Source organism: Bombus huntii, chromosome 1, assembly GCF_024542735.1.
Source record: "Bombus huntii isolate Logan2020A chromosome 1, iyBomHunt1.1, whole genome shotgun sequence".
NCBI lineage: Eukaryota > Metazoa > Arthropoda > Insecta > Hymenoptera > Apidae > Bombus > Bombus huntii.
The window spans coordinates 7,161,527-7,179,275 of NC_066238.1; the positions used below are offsets into that span (position 1 = coordinate 7,161,527).

At 43.5% G+C, this 17,749-nt stretch overlaps 1 protein-coding gene and 1 long non-coding RNA gene across 3 annotated transcripts in view; one reads left to right on the top strand and one right to left on the bottom strand.

The window, feature by feature from the left end:
• LOC126863471 (uncharacterized) overlaps positions 1–17,749 on the bottom strand; it is a 48,228-nt gene that overhangs the window by 25,004 nt on the left and 5,475 nt on the right. The gene's annotated exons all lie outside the window — the stretch shown is intronic.
• On the top strand, positions 418–17,135 carry LOC126863358 (zinc finger and SCAN domain-containing protein 21-like). Of its 2 annotated transcripts, none has more exons than XM_050613431.1 (4): positions 418–1,338; positions 1,406–1,837; positions 11,761–12,526; positions 13,248–17,135. In XM_050613431.1, the coding sequence occupies exons 2-4, from the start codon at positions 1,519–1,521 to the stop codon at positions 13,903–13,905; spliced, it is 1,743 nt and encodes a 580-aa protein (XP_050469388.1). In that variant the 5' UTR covers positions 418–1,338; positions 1,406–1,518; the 3' UTR covers positions 13,906–17,135. The 2 variants fall into 2 exon arrangements, with proteins under 2 accessions (XP_050469388.1, XP_050469399.1); XM_050613442.1 differs by having other exon boundaries at positions 418–1,330.

Genomic DNA, 17,749 nt, shown 5'->3' on the forward strand with positions numbered 1-17,749 from the left:
AAGTAACAAGCTAAAAGATACTCTTAAAGGCCAACGAAGCGTGGCTACGCCAATGGCGATGCACACACGCGCGTTTCGCGCAAACGTGGAGGTCGCGCGCGCACACAATCAAAAGGCCTGCAGGAATCGAGAACTAGCATCGGCACCCTCGAGGGGTTGCGCAGCCATCCCTTGCTTCAGCAGAAACCATCAGCAGCAGCAGCGGCGGCGGCGGCGACGGCGGTGGCAGTGGAGCGATTGCAGCGCCGCCCCCCGATGCTGACTCAAGGGGAGCCGCAACGGAGGGACGACGGGGGTTCCTAGTTCCGTTGTGGTCGAAACGAGAGGTGGAATTGGTAGTTGAAGCCAGACGAGGAGAGAAAATAACGTAAGGTAGGGGATAAGCGACGGAGCGGCAGCGCCACCGACTAAACAGTCGCACCCCGTCGTTGTGATCGTATTCGAGGGCACCCCCTGTCACTGGCGAGAGCCGCGACAGGGAGCGACCGAGAGAGTATCGGACAGACAGACAGACGGACGGACAGACGGACGGACGGACAGACGGTCAGTCAGTCAGTCAGTCAGTCAGTCGGTCCACTCAGTTAGCCAACCAACGGAAGTTAGTAGTAGTCGTCGTGTGAGAAAAACTGTACTGCACGAGGGGACGGAAGGACTGAACAACATATATCTATACACGTATACATATACATACATATATATGTACAAACATTGAAGAGAGGCACGCTGATGAAAGAGGATCGAGAGACGTGGACGGACGGCGAGTGAATAAAGAAGAGCGGAGTAAGAACGAAGAGGAATACAGACGAAGATACAAGGAAAATCGGTAGTAGGCATCAACCTGATCAAGTAGTAGCATAGTAGTTGTCTAGTGGTAGTACCGAGAGAAAAAGAAAACGCGAGTTTGCTAGTACGAATCACAGAAAGGGGTGAGGCCGGAAAAGTCGAGGAGGGTTCTCGTGCGAACAGGCTGGCATGGTGGCGGTGCATCCTACGAAGGAGCTGCCCTCGCTGTGCCGATGACGAGGCTGCAGATCACGCCCCAACGTGAGCAAGGAAGGACGAAGAGGAAGCCGCAGCAGGCACCGTCAACGGATAGCTCGATCATCCGGGGAGAGGTTAACGGCAGGTTACAGATACGGACGGCGCTGAGTGACGGACGGCGGCGACGGAGGCGACGGCGTCGCAACATCGACGACCGCATCGTCGTGGTCGACGGCTGGTGTAACGAGGAACGCGATACCGGCGATAGCGGTGCCGGTGGCGGGCTAGGCGTCGCGCTAGTCGACGTCCTCGACGTCCTCGACGTCCTCGGGATCGTCGATCGTCGTCGGTACGGTGGTGCGTTTGGTGCGGTTGGTGAGGGTGTTGGTAGTGGTGTAACAACGTCGGAGGTTTTTCGTGACAGGGATACTACGTCAGGATCATCGTCGTCGCCGGCGCCGAGTGATCAACACCTGGTGAACGAAGCACGGGGAACCCGTGGTTGCAACGGCTACGGAACACCACAACTGCGTCAACATGCCGCGCTGCCTCATGGCCAAGAAATGGAAGGCCTACCCGTGGCCGGATCGTGTCGACGATCCACAGGAAGAACAGAACGATCCTTCGAACATTCTACAGGAGCAGGGGAACCACGGGATACAGCAGACTTCCGCGTCATTAGAGAAGAGGCAACACAGGCATGAGCCAGAGGACGAGGAGATCGACGTGGTTGGGGATACGGATAGCAGGCAAGTCGATCATCAGCAGACCTGTTGGGGTCCGCATAGTCCAACCGCTGGTGCCACTGCACCTAGTCCACCACCACTGAACGCATCTGGTGCTCTGTATTATCATGGTGAGTAGGTAATCTTTAGTGTTATCAGTTGAAACTGGTCGTCAGAATACGTATATGAAAGCAACCAGCTATCCCTTAAATCTGGCCTAATATAAAATTCCACGTGTTAGGTTAAGAAGAATCCCTCGAAGGAATTACACGATCATCTCATTTACGATAAACGCTAGATCATCGTAGCCTACCCTCTATTTACATCTTCGTGCCACGCCCTACATTGCCCAGATTCCATGGATTCTAATCTCGCGCGTAGCATCGCGAATTGCGATGAAGAGGACCGTGCCACCACTGGTCACAGAGACTCTTTTACCCTCCGAGATTGGACCCTGGAGTCTGGCCATGCGTCGAGCCACGGGGGTGACACACCCGCCGATTGGCCGATCGGCTGCGCTATAGAGAAATTGCGGTACTCTACCGCGACGATAACACGAGGCATGCTCCCCATGGGACTCGCAGAAACGGATGCGAGATAACTATCGTGTGGACAACGTCTCCTTCGACCGACTAACCCCTCTTCATCCCTCTTGATTTAATGATTTTCCTCGTTTAGCTCGCGATCGTGCGATGGATTCTGGCCATGCGTCGCACGCACACGTATGAATACACGTGCACACGTACACATGCCCGCACATAGACGTAGGCACAGACACGTTCACGCGTTCAGCGACACACCCGCCAGGCCGATCGTTGATTCTACTGCGGATCTTTGGGTGGATCGAAGCAAAAGGGGAGGAATGATTCCTCTTCCTCGCTCTCCCTCTCGTCCCATTTAGGTCACGTTCCTTTTACGAACAAAGCGTCCGGCTGTGTTTTTTTTTGGAACCGCCTTTTCTCTTGTGTCTCTCAGACAGATCTCGCGTTATGACAAACGGGGACATCGGATTTTCGGCAAACGCGCTCTGATTCGCTTTACGTACCTCTGCCTGCAGTTTTTCATCCTAAAAGACTCTCGTTAATATCGACGATCTCTACTTATTATTTTTCTCCACGGCTAAAATGTACGAACGAACATACGGATAAATTATTCGTTGATTCCAAAGAAATAAGAATTTCCCGTATTTATTTCAGCTAATAATAAGTGGTGCAACTCGTAATATCCGAAACCAAATCTCTTGAACTCTCGTAGTTTCGTGCCTTAAAATCCCAATAAAATTACCAGTTGCATTATTTATTTCTGTTTATCTGTAGAGATGGTAGGACGTTTTGAAAGTGCATTGAATATTGCTGCTCTGCTCTGCACTAACTGAATCGCACGTTTAAAATACCGCCACAGAGAGAGCGCACAGAATTAACTTTACATTCATAAAGTAGGAGAAACATTCCAATGTGCAATTTGGGTCAGATCTTGGTATTAGCAACTCCATTTCCAATCGAAATCCAAAGTCTGGATTCATTAGTTATTTCGAGACGTCTGCGATATTTTGAAACTACTTCGACGAGCCATTGTTTAGAAGGGACACGATGATGAACAAAATTAGCTACTCGAAACAGAAATTACTAGCATTTCGGGGCTACCCTCTTCGAGAACGAGCAATTTCACGAACAATACATGTTTTAGCTGGAAACTCAAACAACGACGAGTTGGAAAACCAACAACAAACAAGGTACATGTTGAGTGCATTCCACAAGTTGACTCGAACGAACGCGTACATAAAAAATACGTGCCTTGTCTATCATGGGGTTGGACATTTCATCTACTTGTTTATTTATATCCCATTAAAGCTATAAGCACTTCGATTGCTTGGCTTATGACGTATTTTTGTTATCCTTTGTTACGCAATGAAAACGCTCGCTTTTGTCTCTCTCTTTCTTTTTAACAATCACGTTGATCAGTTGGTTGCAAAAAATTCACGCGAAAGCAGCTGTTAATTGAATTCAGTTATCGATTATAACGCCCGACCGTCGGGTCTTTAACATGGCGCGAAGTGTTATGTAACACGTGTACCACCACGACGCCGCGACGGCGTGGTCGTGATTCAACGTAGAATTTATGAAAAACAAAACAACGATCGTTCATCGTTCTTATCGCGGAATTTGCATACCGGTAAACGTGTCCTCTTGTTTTATTCCAATCCTCGAATAAATATCGTTTGAGAAGAATTTCAATAAATATCCGTTTGTATTGTTCTGATTCTTGAATATGACATATCAAATGGTGAATTATTTTTATAATTTTTAATAATTATCACCGATGAAATAATTTCTATTTTTACCGTTATTTTGATATTACCGTTATTGGAGAAATATTTTGGCTCGTCATTGGAAATCGTGAGAGAAAACTGTAATTCCTTGGATATAATTTATTCGTAACCTTTCATCCAGTGTTCGATTTTATACATCGTCGAACGCGACCTTGTCAGATCAGAATTCAGGTCGAAAATATGTAAGAACGACGTGGCATCGATTAAACGGCTTCCTTTTACTGTGACTCTCAACACACGAATAAACGAGCTGCATTTTCTTCGCGGTCACGTAATGCCTCATTGTAAGGGCTGCTTCTCACGCTTCCCTCCTATCATATGATTCTCTTTTCACAATGTTTACGTCCGTCTAATTTATAATGTTAACCGATGCGAACAAATTATTAAATGCCGGACAAAATATAATATTTTAGAACGATTGTATTCCTCGCTAAACACTCGCAATTGTACGAAATCATCAGCCTCGGAAATAAATAGCTTTAGATAGTATTAAAGCTCAGAAAGAAATCCTTTTATTTTTGATCGACTTATTGCTCCGTAACTAATTAAATTACGCATTAAAAAAGCATGTTGGTTCGAAGAATAACTAGTCTGAATCAAGTTTATGCTAGGTTTAAGTTAATTCCGATGCGATATTTTTAATAATTCCACGAAGTTGTGTGGATGACGAACAATTAAAGGAATGGCTTGGGTTCGAAATTAGAAGATTCGAATTAATTTTAGGCAAAGTTTGGCTTACGTTCGAATCACCTTCGGATTTGGTTTTTATTCCGAAAAAGAAAAGTTAGGTCTGCGAATTTTCCAAAACGTCGCAGCCAGAATTTTCGGAATCATCGGCGGCCCGGATCCGTGTCGGCGGATACGCTAATTGCCAGCTTTATTATCGCGACTCGCGAAACGGACGCGCTCGCTTGACACCCACTGCGGCTCCGCGCGTTGCGCAAACGCGCGTCACATCGCGTTTTTCGTCGCAGCGGTTCCCAACAATTCCGGAATCCTCACCGAATTCAAACAAGCCTCGAACAACCGCGTTAAACCTTGTATCATTCTTCAAAAAATTGGAAAATATCTATCGGCCTTTCCATCGAAATTATTCTATCAATCTCTTTCAAACGGTTCAATATCTTGTGTAATATGCTACCGATAATGTATCGTGCACGGCTGGTTCGGAACGATCGGCGAATAACAATAGCAAAAAGGACCTTACGTCGCCCTTTGAAAGGCTAGAATCAACAGACTCGTGGGAGCGTGCAGAGCGTTCATTCGACATTATTGATTCTCACCCTCTCCCCTGGCCCCTCTGTCTCTCCTTCAACCCTCCCGCTCTCTTACCCTCTTTCCACTCACGGTCTCTGTCTATCCCTAGGCCGTTGATGAAATGCACTTCCAGACACGACCGCTCTCTTCTTTCTCTCCCTTTCTCTCGCTTACCCTCTCTTTCTCATCTTCCTTTGTGTGTGTTTGAAAGTGTACGTATAAGTTTGCGTGTGTATGTGTGTTAACTTCCTTTTATTTCAGCCAATAATAGATGCGCGCCGGTTGATCGATCGTCGGCCACGGTTTTCTGATTTATTGCTGTCACGCCCGCCCCTTACCCCTCTTCTGCTGTCGGCCCACCGAGGAAATAGACCCCCTGCGATTCGTCAAAGCGCTGCTCTTTATTCGCCTTCTTTTCACAATCGAGAGATTTACGTGTCAACAGGGTTCTCCTGTTAATTCTCATCCGACTTCTCTGCTTTCGGCGCTAAATCATTTTTTTTTTTTTTCGGTGTTGATAGTTTATCGTATTCGTGAGGAACGACGGAGCGACGTAGAACGATCGTCCTCGACCTTTGTCGAAGCTAGAGATTTTAATATCGTACGTAAGAAGATTCCTCGTTCTTAAAAACTGCGATATCTGCACACGCTGAAGTGCCATCTGTTGATATCAACGGCTCCCTTTCCATTATTCAGACGTTACGATCCGGTAATCCTTGTTGTTTATGAATCTCGAACTTCTTAAAGTAGCATGGACTTGTTTTATGGATGTTTTGTCGAATCTTCTTTAAAGAACCTCTAATACGACTTTATATGTGCGATATGTGTCACGGTATTGTCCACGAATGATACAACATATTGTTCCTGCAACTTTAGCGACAGTTTCGTCCCGTTAGAACGTAACGTAATGTGAATAACGATACTCTAACAAAATCCACGTCCAAAAATATGAAAAACCATGTTTCGTTGAGATAAAAGTTATACTTGAAACTAATTAATTTTTGTTGTGTTACATACCTTTGAGTATTCGTATCTATAATTTCGTTAATTTAATAAGTACGAATTAATCAAAATTGCTGTTAGCAGTGAAAAGATCTCGTTTATAGAGCGTTTACTGTTCGTCGAAAATCAGCAGGAATAGTCTGACTGATCGATGACAATTAGGCAGGATGATCGCGTAATTAACAGTGCTGCTTGACGAACGATGATTATCGCGGCTGGATGGCGCTAGTGTTGGGATCAAAGGATCGGGTCAACGAAGGGAGGGGGATAAATCCTCGTGACGAGAATGGAAGTTGAAGGAATAGGAGTTTCTCTGTCTTACGCGGTTCGAAAGCTTCGCACGAGGGAGGAAATCGATTTTGAAAATCCGCTGAGTACGTGCGGATTATCGGTTTAAGGATTGCCATTCGACGAGCTCGGCTTTCGACGCTGCAACGGGGTCAACACCTTCCGCGATTTGTTGCATTTGCGGAATAAACTAGCTTCTGTTTGCCGAAGACCTTCCTGCAATCCCATCGTTGATGCAATTTTCTAGGCTTTACGTACGAATCGTATTATCATCTTATTCGAAGAGCAAATTAAAGTTTGCCTGTTCGTTGTTTTAGTTGGTTTAAGTTTGAAGTAGATTTAAAGCATTACGATCGCAACAAGTGTCGTATGAATAGTTAGCGACGTTACATTTTTATCGTATGTAATTTGTTTTAATGATGCATAAAAGTTTCCCGTCACATCGAATCTGGGATTAGGTTAATTCAATCAATCTACTTTCTTAACTTTCGGAAAGATACGAGATAATCTTCGTTAATATACGTACATTAATTTTGATTTTACGAGAAAGTTCTTCTCAAAACAATAATTTGTCGAAACGAGGAATGATTCACCGAAGGCTAAAATATTCTTCGTTTCTCATTCATATCTAAATTCTTTACGTTCACGATCAACCATCGGAAACATCGACGAATCCAATCATATCGCGCTACGATCGTGAAACATATTTGTATTATACGATCAATGATGGCAAAGATAATAGAATCGTAATACATTTTCAAAAAATGAAATTACCCAATTCCAATTTCTCATTACTTATTCCTAACGTCCAAACCTACACAAATCACCGCGAACACCGACGAACCAAGTCGTACCGTGACATGCACACGGAAAGACGAATTTGCATTGTACAATCAACGAGCACGTTTCATCGATTGCGACCGGGTAGGCCGCTTGACAAATCTACTGGAAAACAACAAGAATTTCCGAATCGTTTCGTATGCACGAATCGCTAGTGAGAAAAGGAAAAGCATAAGAACCAAGTTAATCTCAAGCTGTGTTAAGTTTTAGCGTGAAAACGATTTCGACGCATACAGGGTGGTTGGTAACTGGCGGTACAAGCGGAAAGGGGCTGATTCTACGCGAAAAAAGAAGTCGAAAATATAGAATAAAAATATTTCGTTTGAGGCTTTGTTTTCGAGAAAATCGACTTTGAATTTTCGCTCGGTACGCGTGCGGCACGTTATAATGGATCTCACTGTAGATCGTTGTCTCGATGGAAAAATTAAAAAAAAAAAGAATTAAAAAAAAGATTTTTATTCTATATTTTCGACTTCCTTTTTCGCGTAGAATCACCCCCTTTCCGCTTGTACCACCAGTTACCAACCACCCTGTATATTTGTACCGGAGGAAATACTTTGAAACTTATTATAGCACGAATTCCCGACTTTTGTCTCTCGAGAAGGAGCGCAGCTAACGGTAAAAAGCACAGAGACACGGGGTTGACGACGCCGCGACATGGGCAGGCAATTTCTGCGCTCCAGTGTTCGGGTCCTACTCGCAACAATGCGAATGTCGCGTTACATTGTCGCAGCGGCGGTATCGATCGTGTCCGGTGGAAGGCAACGTGGCATCGAAGGCTAACTGTCGCGTGTCCTGTCGCGTGGACACTGGCAATAAAAGGAAGGACCGACCGTTTAACTGTTTCGCTGAACATTATGTGGAACTCTTCCGAAAGTGTACTTAGAGCACAACTAGAGCCGAACTGACGTCGAATGAAAAGTTTGACTCGGTTGAAAGGTGTTGCTATAGTTGTTCATTGAAGGTTTGAGAAATAATGGAACACGTGTTTTTAACTCGTAATTGGCATTGTCGACGATACTTGAGTGTTTCTGTACTTTGTTTCAGTTTGTTTTCTGCGACGAAGAATTTGTTACAAGATAGGATATAAAATACGAATTAGAACTACAATAGATGATCCGAGATCAAGTAGTCGAATTGAAATTGAAGTGAAATTACGGTGGTCGATTATGTTCCAATGATACCAGTTGTAGTTAATGACAATGTGTGGGGCGTTGTTGTTGAATTTCATTGTTTAGTTTAGTCATCGATCAACATAGGGGAAAAATAATGTTGACATTTTTAATGAAAATGATGGATGCGAAAATTGGGACAATTGTCCTTGGATAAAAGCTATTTTTACGAGGTAGATTTCAGATTTGCTAGATTTCAGACGCTAGATTCCGTTAAAATTTCTACGTTTTTATCGATTGACAGTTTTAATGGATGGCTTAGGCATGTTCTTGCGTAGTTACACATAGATGACGTAGATAAACGCTGGATAATATTTTATCTTGACATTTGTCATGTGCCAGTGACAACAGAACTCTTGTAAGCGTCAGACCGCCATTTACGAAAAATAGACAATGAAAGGTCGAGAATCCTTATTTAGAAATATCACGAAACACCAAAATAAAATTAAGAAACATGAAGAAAATATGAAACAACCTGACTCGTCATGATATAGTACAAATCTTAGAAATTATGAAACCAATGCAAAAGGTGCACTTCAATTTTAATTCAACGAAAGAATAAACCCACGTATCATGGAGACAACAAAGAAATCATAAAAAAATGTGAAGATCGTAAAAACTACAAAAAGATATAAAAGTTCTTAACAAAAAAAGAAAAAAGATAAATTCACGTGTCACAGAGACATGTAGCGGCACATAAATCAGAGGACGATGCAAATCCAGAGCGACTCATGTTGTTGTTTTGCCTCAGGACATTAACACCGTTATGATGTACGAAATGTAATAATAAACAAACTTCGAACAAAACAACATAGCCGCTACGCGCAACCGTCAACCCAAATTGAATTTAACATTTCCGGTACTCCCACGATCAGTATGAATAAACGAACACGATCGTTAAGACAATTAGTCGATCAGTAATCAGTAGTCAATTTTTATCGAGCCGTCTGATCAACCAGAATCAGTTAGCAGTAGTCAATCACGAATCAGTTAGTTATCAGTTATCAGTCAGTCAGTCTTTGTATGAGTCAGTTAATTAGTGAGTATCGAGCAATCTTACAGCGATCATCATGGAGCGAACATACTTTTAAATATATTTGACTACACCAAGTATCCACTCGTTTCGTCACTGTATACACCAACACGTTTAGTCCTCTTCCATAGAAATTTTTCCCACACACACGCAACAGATACCCTTTAGTATAATACAGAAAGAAACTCATCGCCCTTTTCTTCGTTTTGGTCGTTTTCTCGTTAACAATCGCACATGCTGGGACCAGCTGACGCGTGCCAGCAACAGGAAATGAAACGGCGCACCGGTTCCGTGTGATTCACGAATTCAAATATTCATGGCAGGGGCCATGGGGGTTGTGAGTGAACCGGCTGCCACCTATACACGTTAGAACGAAAAGTAAAAAGGGAGAAACAAGGAAGAAAAAGAGACAGAAGTATCGCGCTATCGATGCCCTTTAATTTTCGTCGACGACGTGTCTCGTTCCAGCCGAGAAAATCCTCCGAAGATAATTAAAGGCTGTCATTTCGTGGCTTGGCTCGATTCGTCGTTCGTATTCACGACGGACCACGCGGCGCAACCCTGTGAATCGGAAAACCTCGTGGCGTTTAATTTTCGAACCAGCAACCGTTTCCAATAATCGTTCGCCACGGAAATGGCCAAATTAAAGGAAACTTTTATGGATGGAATACGAAAACTCGTCGATGGACAAAATTTCAGCTGTGTTGGATAGAATTTCGTTGCTGCGAGAATATTGCAGACTGGTTTCGGGTTAATTGAAAAATGCTTTTCCGTATTATCGCGGAATCGAAGAGATCGTACCTAGTTGTAAGAAGTCTCTTATTTTCTGTCTATATATATTTTTAGTTATATATATGAGCAAGGTCTGAAAATTGCGCAACAATTACGAAGTCATATAAATCTTAAATTGTAAAGTTACAAACATCCGTATGAAGTCACATAGTACGACATGTGCTTTTATTATGGACTGAAATAACTTTTCACCATGGATGATCCAGATGATACAGATATTCCATTATAATATTATAATTTCCAGAAATAATATTTTCATGAATGCATTAATTATAATAGATATATTAAAATTTTGTTGAACACTCTCTCGCATTCTCTCGTGGACGTAGAAAGAGACACATCCAATATTTGTCTTCGATTTATTGGAATATTTAATACTCAAAAAATTTGCTTTATGATTCTTTTTTTCAATTCAAATTGTGATTTATTAAAAAAATATGGAGCTGGTTCTCTAGAGCTGGAATTCTTTCGATTAAAAATATTCTGGTTGTTTCTGCTTTAATTTCATTTTTTTTTCTGGAATTAGGGTTGTTTATTTCGAGTGGACTTAGCTGATCGAGCGATCTGATTCGTTGCAACTAGAAAGGGTGAAAGGAGTTCATTGAACCCTCAACGGATACGAGTTTCGATCGCATGAATTTCGAGACGCGAAACCTTCAATTTGCATTATTCATTAGCAGTCCCTAATCAGCTTCGAATCCCCCATTAAGTTTGATTGACCGTGTATCCCTCATTACTTAATATTCCGTGTTAATTTTAGCCCCGACAGTGACTGAGCCAATTCGTTACCTGCACCAACACGCCGAGATTGATAATTTCAATTGTTAATCCTGTATCGATAATTTGCATTTCGATAATCCTCCCCGATCAAAATTGAGAAACGTAATGGAATATACATAAATTTTATCCTTCGTTTACAAGTTTATAAATAAGTAGATTATAAAAGATATATTTTCTAACACAAATGAGAATTCATTAAATTTTATCAAACATACGATATGCAAAATATCAGAAGAATGAGACGCAGCAAAATATTGCTTAACGTATGAAACTTGATGAGATAATGTCATCAAACAGGTATTAGATGCTAAAACCTATCTGTTAAACTATCAAGTTACAAAACTGACGAAACCTTGGAAAGTATCTTCCATAAAAATACAAGTTATACCAAGAAACCTAGATTTGAAAAGTTATGCGCCACTAACGATAAGTCACAAGAGTTCGAGTCTCTGAGACGAGCTTTCCCATTTAACGAAGCAAGTTTATTAGACGATTAATGCCACTACATCCACCAAGTGCCTCATAAACGTAATCGATTTACCAAAACCAATCTACCCGCAGGTTACACGCACGAGTCATGGATCAACCACGAAGAACCACCAAAGTACGCGACGCTGCGCTCAGCGGCGGAGTTGGCCCGACCAGTGGTACCATCTCCGCCGCCTCCAGCCGCGCCTCAAGAGCTGGCCGCGGTGATGACCGGGTCCAGCCTGCACCAACCACACCCAGCAGCCCCAATGACAACTCCGTCGTCGTCGTCCACCTCGCTATGTTTGCCCCCGAGGAAAAGCCTCTCGATGTGTTTCACCAGCACAGGGACGGCGCTATCGCTGCCCCCGAAGAAGAAGGACATTTACAGGCCATATAGCCTCCAGCCGATGTCGGATATCCGCACGTCGGAGATCCGCACGCCGGAGATCCGCACATCGGAAGTCCGCACATCGGAGATCCGCACGTCGGAGATCCGCACGTCGGAGATTCGCACATCGGAGATCCGTACGTCGGCCGAGGAGGATCTGTCCGCCGCGCAGGCGATCCTCGACCTGAGCGCGTCCCCGGCTGCGCCCACGCACTCGGTCTTCATTCACACTTTATCGCCTCCGCCTCCGCCTCCTCCGCCTCCAACGGTACCGTGCGTCGCGACGACAGGCCAGCTGCAGCCGACACAGTTGCAGCCGGCGCCGACCGCGCAGCCTATCCCTGTCTCCGTGCTGGTACCGGTGCCCAGCTCGCAAACTAACCAATTGCGACAACAGGAGCAAACCCCGCAGCCTCAGTCGCCCGCCACCGCGGAGGCCAACGCAAATTGCTCCGCCGGAAGAGATGGGTGAGTATCCAGGGTGGGCATTTCCATGAGAAGCGATGGAATATTTTTATTTTTTTTCTTTTATTTGATGTAATATATGGTTTTACTGAGAAGTACTATACAGAGATGAGAAGGCAAGGTCCTTCCACTACGGGTGTCTATTTTTATGATTATATCGGGTCGATTAGAAATGACCAATCAGATACGCATTCGTTTGCCCAACCACCTTCTTATCTTTGCACGGTAGACAATTCCACTGAGAAGTAGACGAATCTACCGAAAGGTAGACGAGTCTCTTTACATGTAGGGTTGTATGTATATATATATATATATATATATATATATATATATATATATATATATATATATATATGTTGACTATACTTGGATCGTTATAGAGGATGAATGTAATATATGGTTGATGGATGAGTGATTGTGCAAATCGATGTCGCAATAAGCTTTCTGTATGTATGTGATATATACACGATAGCTTGTTATGGGTGTCACATTGCTTGAATGTTGTTGTATAACGTATTGTGTTCGTTGATATGGATACGTGTATATATGTTCTCTCTCATGTCGTGTACATCTGGTTCACGAATCTGTCGCATGGGTGTTACTCGTTGCTTATAATAAATCTTAAACACCAACCTCGATTATAGGCATTACACGAACTCGATCTAACCTCTCGGAACAAAATTCCAAATTTATCATAAATCACGGTGTTTTCCTTCCTCGACAGCACCAGCAGCGGCAGCAAGACGGTGGCCTACACGTACGAAGCATTCTTCGTGTCGGATGGCCGGTCGAAGCGTCGCAGTGTGAATACAAATGGCGCCGCGGTGCCTGACAAGGAGGCTGCTCAGCCGGATAGGCCAAAGTTCACGTGCACGGAGTGCGGCAAACAGTACGCAACCTCGTCGAACCTGTCCCGGCACAAACAGACGCATCGCAGCCTCGACTCTCAATCGGCAAAGAAGTGCATTCACTGTGGCAAAGCGTACGTGAGCATGCCAGCCCTGGCGATGCACGTGCTGACCCACAAGTTGGCCCACAGCTGCGGCGTCTGTGGCAAGATGTTCTCCAGGCCTTGGCTGCTACAAGGCCATCTGAGAAGTCACACGGGAGAGAAGCCATACGGGTGCGCGCATTGCGGCAAAGCGTTCGCCGATCGGTCGAATCTACGTGCCCACATGCAGACGCATTCCGCGGACAAGAACTACGAGTGCTCGAGATGCCACAAAACCTTCGCTCTCAAGTCCTATCTGAACAAACATCTGGAGTCCGCTTGTTTACGCGACGACGAGATGCCGCCGCAACAACAGCAACAACAGCAACCTGCTACCAATGGTAGCAACGCGACGACGCAACATCAACAGAGCAACAATCGTGGTTTGTAGCAGCGCTTCGACGACAGGAAGACCACGACCAGGCGCCTCGACGCCCTAGAGACCGCTGCTAGGGAGAGCTAGCGGTCGTTCCCAGCGACGCCCGGCTAACCGGGACGACGAGGCAAGATCGATGGAAGAAGATTGACGGGGATGAGGAGGGAGAAAGGGAGAAAGAATAAAGGTTTGCCGTAGGTTTTAAGTAGAAAAGTGCCAGTAGAGAAAATGGAGGATAATAGAGAGAAGTAACCTAATGGTAGATGGGTAGAGGGTGAAGAGAGGGGGAAATGATAGGAGTGTGTCGGTTTCTTAAATAATGTCTAACATTAATAAAAACGTCCAATAATGTTAAGTCTTAAAACGAGCAGAAAGAAAAAGAAGAATAAAAAACAAGATGAAACGACGATGGATAAAGGAGAGAACGATGAAAAAAAAAAAAGATGAGATGAAAGAAACGAGAACAAAGAACACGTCGAACGGTGACGTCCACACTGCAGTCTAGTCACTCTAGTCGATTATATCTAATACATTATGATATTATATTATTATATTATATATTATATTATTATTATATATATAGTATATTTACTAGCGCGTACGGTTCTAGTCGCGAGCTCGTTACGGAGACACACTATTTATTGATACTTAGCTGCCTAAATGAAATAACGAATAAAAAGAAAATTCTTCGAGGATTAAACAAGAATTACACACGTACACGCATATAACAAACCAAGGGGGACACACACCACGATATAACGATAATAACGACGATAACGAAGCAGATTATTGAAAGGAAATTAAAAGACGATAGATTCGGTGCAATAACGACTCAATTAGAAGAAGGCTCGACTTAACCACGAGCTAACGAAATTTCCGGCCGGTTTTCGATTCTCCCCAAATCCTTTCCCCCGCGAGACCCTGCATCGACGCTCGTCCTCAGCGTCCTAATGCCAATGCATTGGCGACACGGGTATCGAATCGTGTCTAGAGATCGATTCGTCGCTCTCGTTGAAACGTACAGTCGTCACCGGACCACTTCGTTTCTTCCGAAGAGCATCGGATCGAAACTCGAGACGATCGGCCCTCTCCCATGTTCCTTTTTTCGATGGCTCCTTCCACGGTTGGACCACAATTACACTCGACCACAGGGCGATCGACGGATGATGGATACTCTCGATACAGGCGCCGGTGCAGGCCTGTACGTTTCTTTCGATGATAAGGAAGGAGGTTGTATATAACTGGCTCGTGTAACTTATTTTCATTTTTCTCACGTTGATTGTTAGATCTCTTGGCGGCCGTTTGATGGTAACTTTTGCGGTTGAGTAGTGGACAAGGGAGTATTTGATCAGTAGCAGCCTTTTCAAGAAAGACATAGAAAAGCAAAAATCGAAATTCAATTTTATGTAGACCATATGTGAAGGATCTGAAGTGCTCGAGTAGACAAAATCGGGCTAATTATTTAGGCAGGAGAGAAAAATGAATCTCCCGTTTGTTTCATAGAAATTAGTAGAAAATTCGAAGATTCTACGCCATACATTGCATAAGAATTATTATACCGGACGAAATAATAATGCGATAGATGTCAAAAATTTCCTTGCTCGCCACCGTGTACCTCGACCATCCCAATACGCTCTACGTCATGCAAAACCGTTTCATTCTTACGAACGACAGTTCGCAGAACTCCTCAACTTTTCAAATATTTAATTCCATCAATTTTCTCATCGTTATTTTTACCTCGCACAGAAGAACACGGTTCCCATAAAAGAACGGGGAGAGAGAAAAAAAAAAAAAAGAAGAGAAAGTCATCGACAGTGATGCGTGGCATAGAACGTGTTAACGACACGTGGACATCGATCGAGCTGCCTCGAGGTCGTCGTATTTGCAATACTTCCAACGTGTTCACAGTTTTCAGCGATGTTACACGATCGGTTATATAGAAGCTCGAATACGAAATAAAGTAATATTCTAAGCGCGTTCACACGCGTACACATTTACATTACACAGTAGGTATACATAAGAACACGTAGGAGAAACAAACAAATATACACAGACACACGACACGAAGCGCGTTACACGTAATATTTAGAGCAGATTCGAGTAATAGATGCGTAACTTTGTTATACACATATTTTATAGAAGCAATATAACGAGTAAGGAAAAAAAAGTAATAATGACGACGCGTACGGTCAAAAGCAATGTTTCGACACAACGAATTATATAATTATACATATAGAGGCGAACATCGAAGTTTTAACGTGATGGAAAACGATGATTTGCTTCGGCAGAAACTTCTTCGATCGTCTGAACCCTAACCACGCTCTTCCGTTTTTCGCGATCGTCGTCCAAAATTGGCGCTACGACCAGTCGGATTTCGCGACTCGTAAAAATTCATCGATTCTGCCTCTTTTAAACTAAAGCAATATCTTCGAACGTTCCAACGAACAGGCCGCTTCCATTTTAGAATTTAACGAAAGAAAATAATTGAATATTTATCGGTTCGATCGTGGGAGAGATCGACTAATCAGTGGCTTCGTGGTTTGCCTTTTAACGATGGAGAATGCGCTTCGTAAGGCTTAATTAGCTTCTGATATCTTTTAAACGAGCTCAAGTAAGCTTCGTGCAACGAACATTTGGAACACCAATCTAGTCTTAAAAAGAAATTCCGTTTAAGTATATTTTATATAACGAACAACGACCTTCGCTCCGAATGACAAACGTAGTGTTAGTGACGCGTGTGAAACTCCCGCTCTGTAAGCAACGCAACGATTACACATCGAAATTCGCGAATCCTTTTATCGCAATATTAAACGCAAATCCTTGGAACTACGTTTTGTAGAAAAAAAAAACAAAGAAACATTTCGAAACAACGAAAAGGGAGTGTCAGCGAAATCCGGCTGAAAAATCCGACCTCCGTTTCATTCGACCAACTTTTTCTCCGAAAGCAACGATTACAGCGCGCCGAATAATTCCCGGAAAAATAACGAAAAGGAAGAAAAAGGAGAGAGGAAAAGTATAGAGGGATTGAAAAAAGAAAAAAAGAAGGAAATACACGCGAAACACGATCGCGAGAGAACAAAGAAGAGCGTGGATCAGTGCCAGCTTGGGAAGAGCTGTCGCGACGATCCAACGAGTCCTTTTGTATTAATTATTGCCGACAAATAATTACCGCGTTGCATGTACAGAGTAGCCGACCTCACCGCCAAAACAGTAAAAAGAAGCAAAAATGGCAAAAAAAAAAGAAATATTAATCGCGAGAAAAAATGGAGAAACGAAGCACCGGAGAACAGAACACACATGAACACGTCTTGTACTATACTTTGTGTTTTCGCGTAGCGCTCGTACGCTCACCGTTGGATTCCGCCGGGGGATGTAGGAAATTTTAGACTCTAAAGAAACGTTAGGGGTCTTTCCTCTCGAAGGGATCCAACGATCGAGTGGATGAGAAATCGATCGATCCCAAAAAGCTTTTCTAGTCCTCGCCCTCCCCTTCGTGCATGGTGACGTTTGTTTCATGAGTTTTCTCGAAAACGCCGTGTACCGCGTGCAACGATTGCGATTGTCGCATACGTACGAACGTAGAGCAATAAAACACTAAGCAATACTAACGAATTAACGAGTTAATTAACGAGAAACGAAGTAAAATGAAATTAGTACGTCGGTCCGGGTAGAGAGCAGAGACATTTTAACCGAAGAAAAAATATAAAAATAAGAACAAAAAAAAAAGTAATAAAGAATTAACGAAGTGCACCGTTTGACGCGTGTTTGTTGATTTGGTCGACCGAAAAAACGCAAATAAAAGGCATGCGCGAGGATAAACGTAGAAAACATAATACAAAGAAACTAGGACGAGAGAGAG

What these genes read in the sequence shown, in the direction of transcription:
- LOC126863358 (XM_050613431.1), top strand. Translation starts at nt 1,519, where the DNA reads ATGCCGCGCTGCCTCATGGCCAAGAAATGGAAGGCCTACCCGTGGCCG. An exon ending in TGGTGCTCTGTATTATCATG is followed by an intron (nt 1,838 to 11,760) that starts GTGAGTAGGTAA and finishes ATCTACCCGCAG; the next exon opens with GTTACACGCACGAGTCATGG. An exon ending in TGCTCCGCCGGAAGAGATGG is followed by an intron (nt 12,527 to 13,247) that starts GTGAGTATCCAG and finishes CTTCCTCGACAG; the next exon opens with CACCAGCAGCGGCAGCAAGA.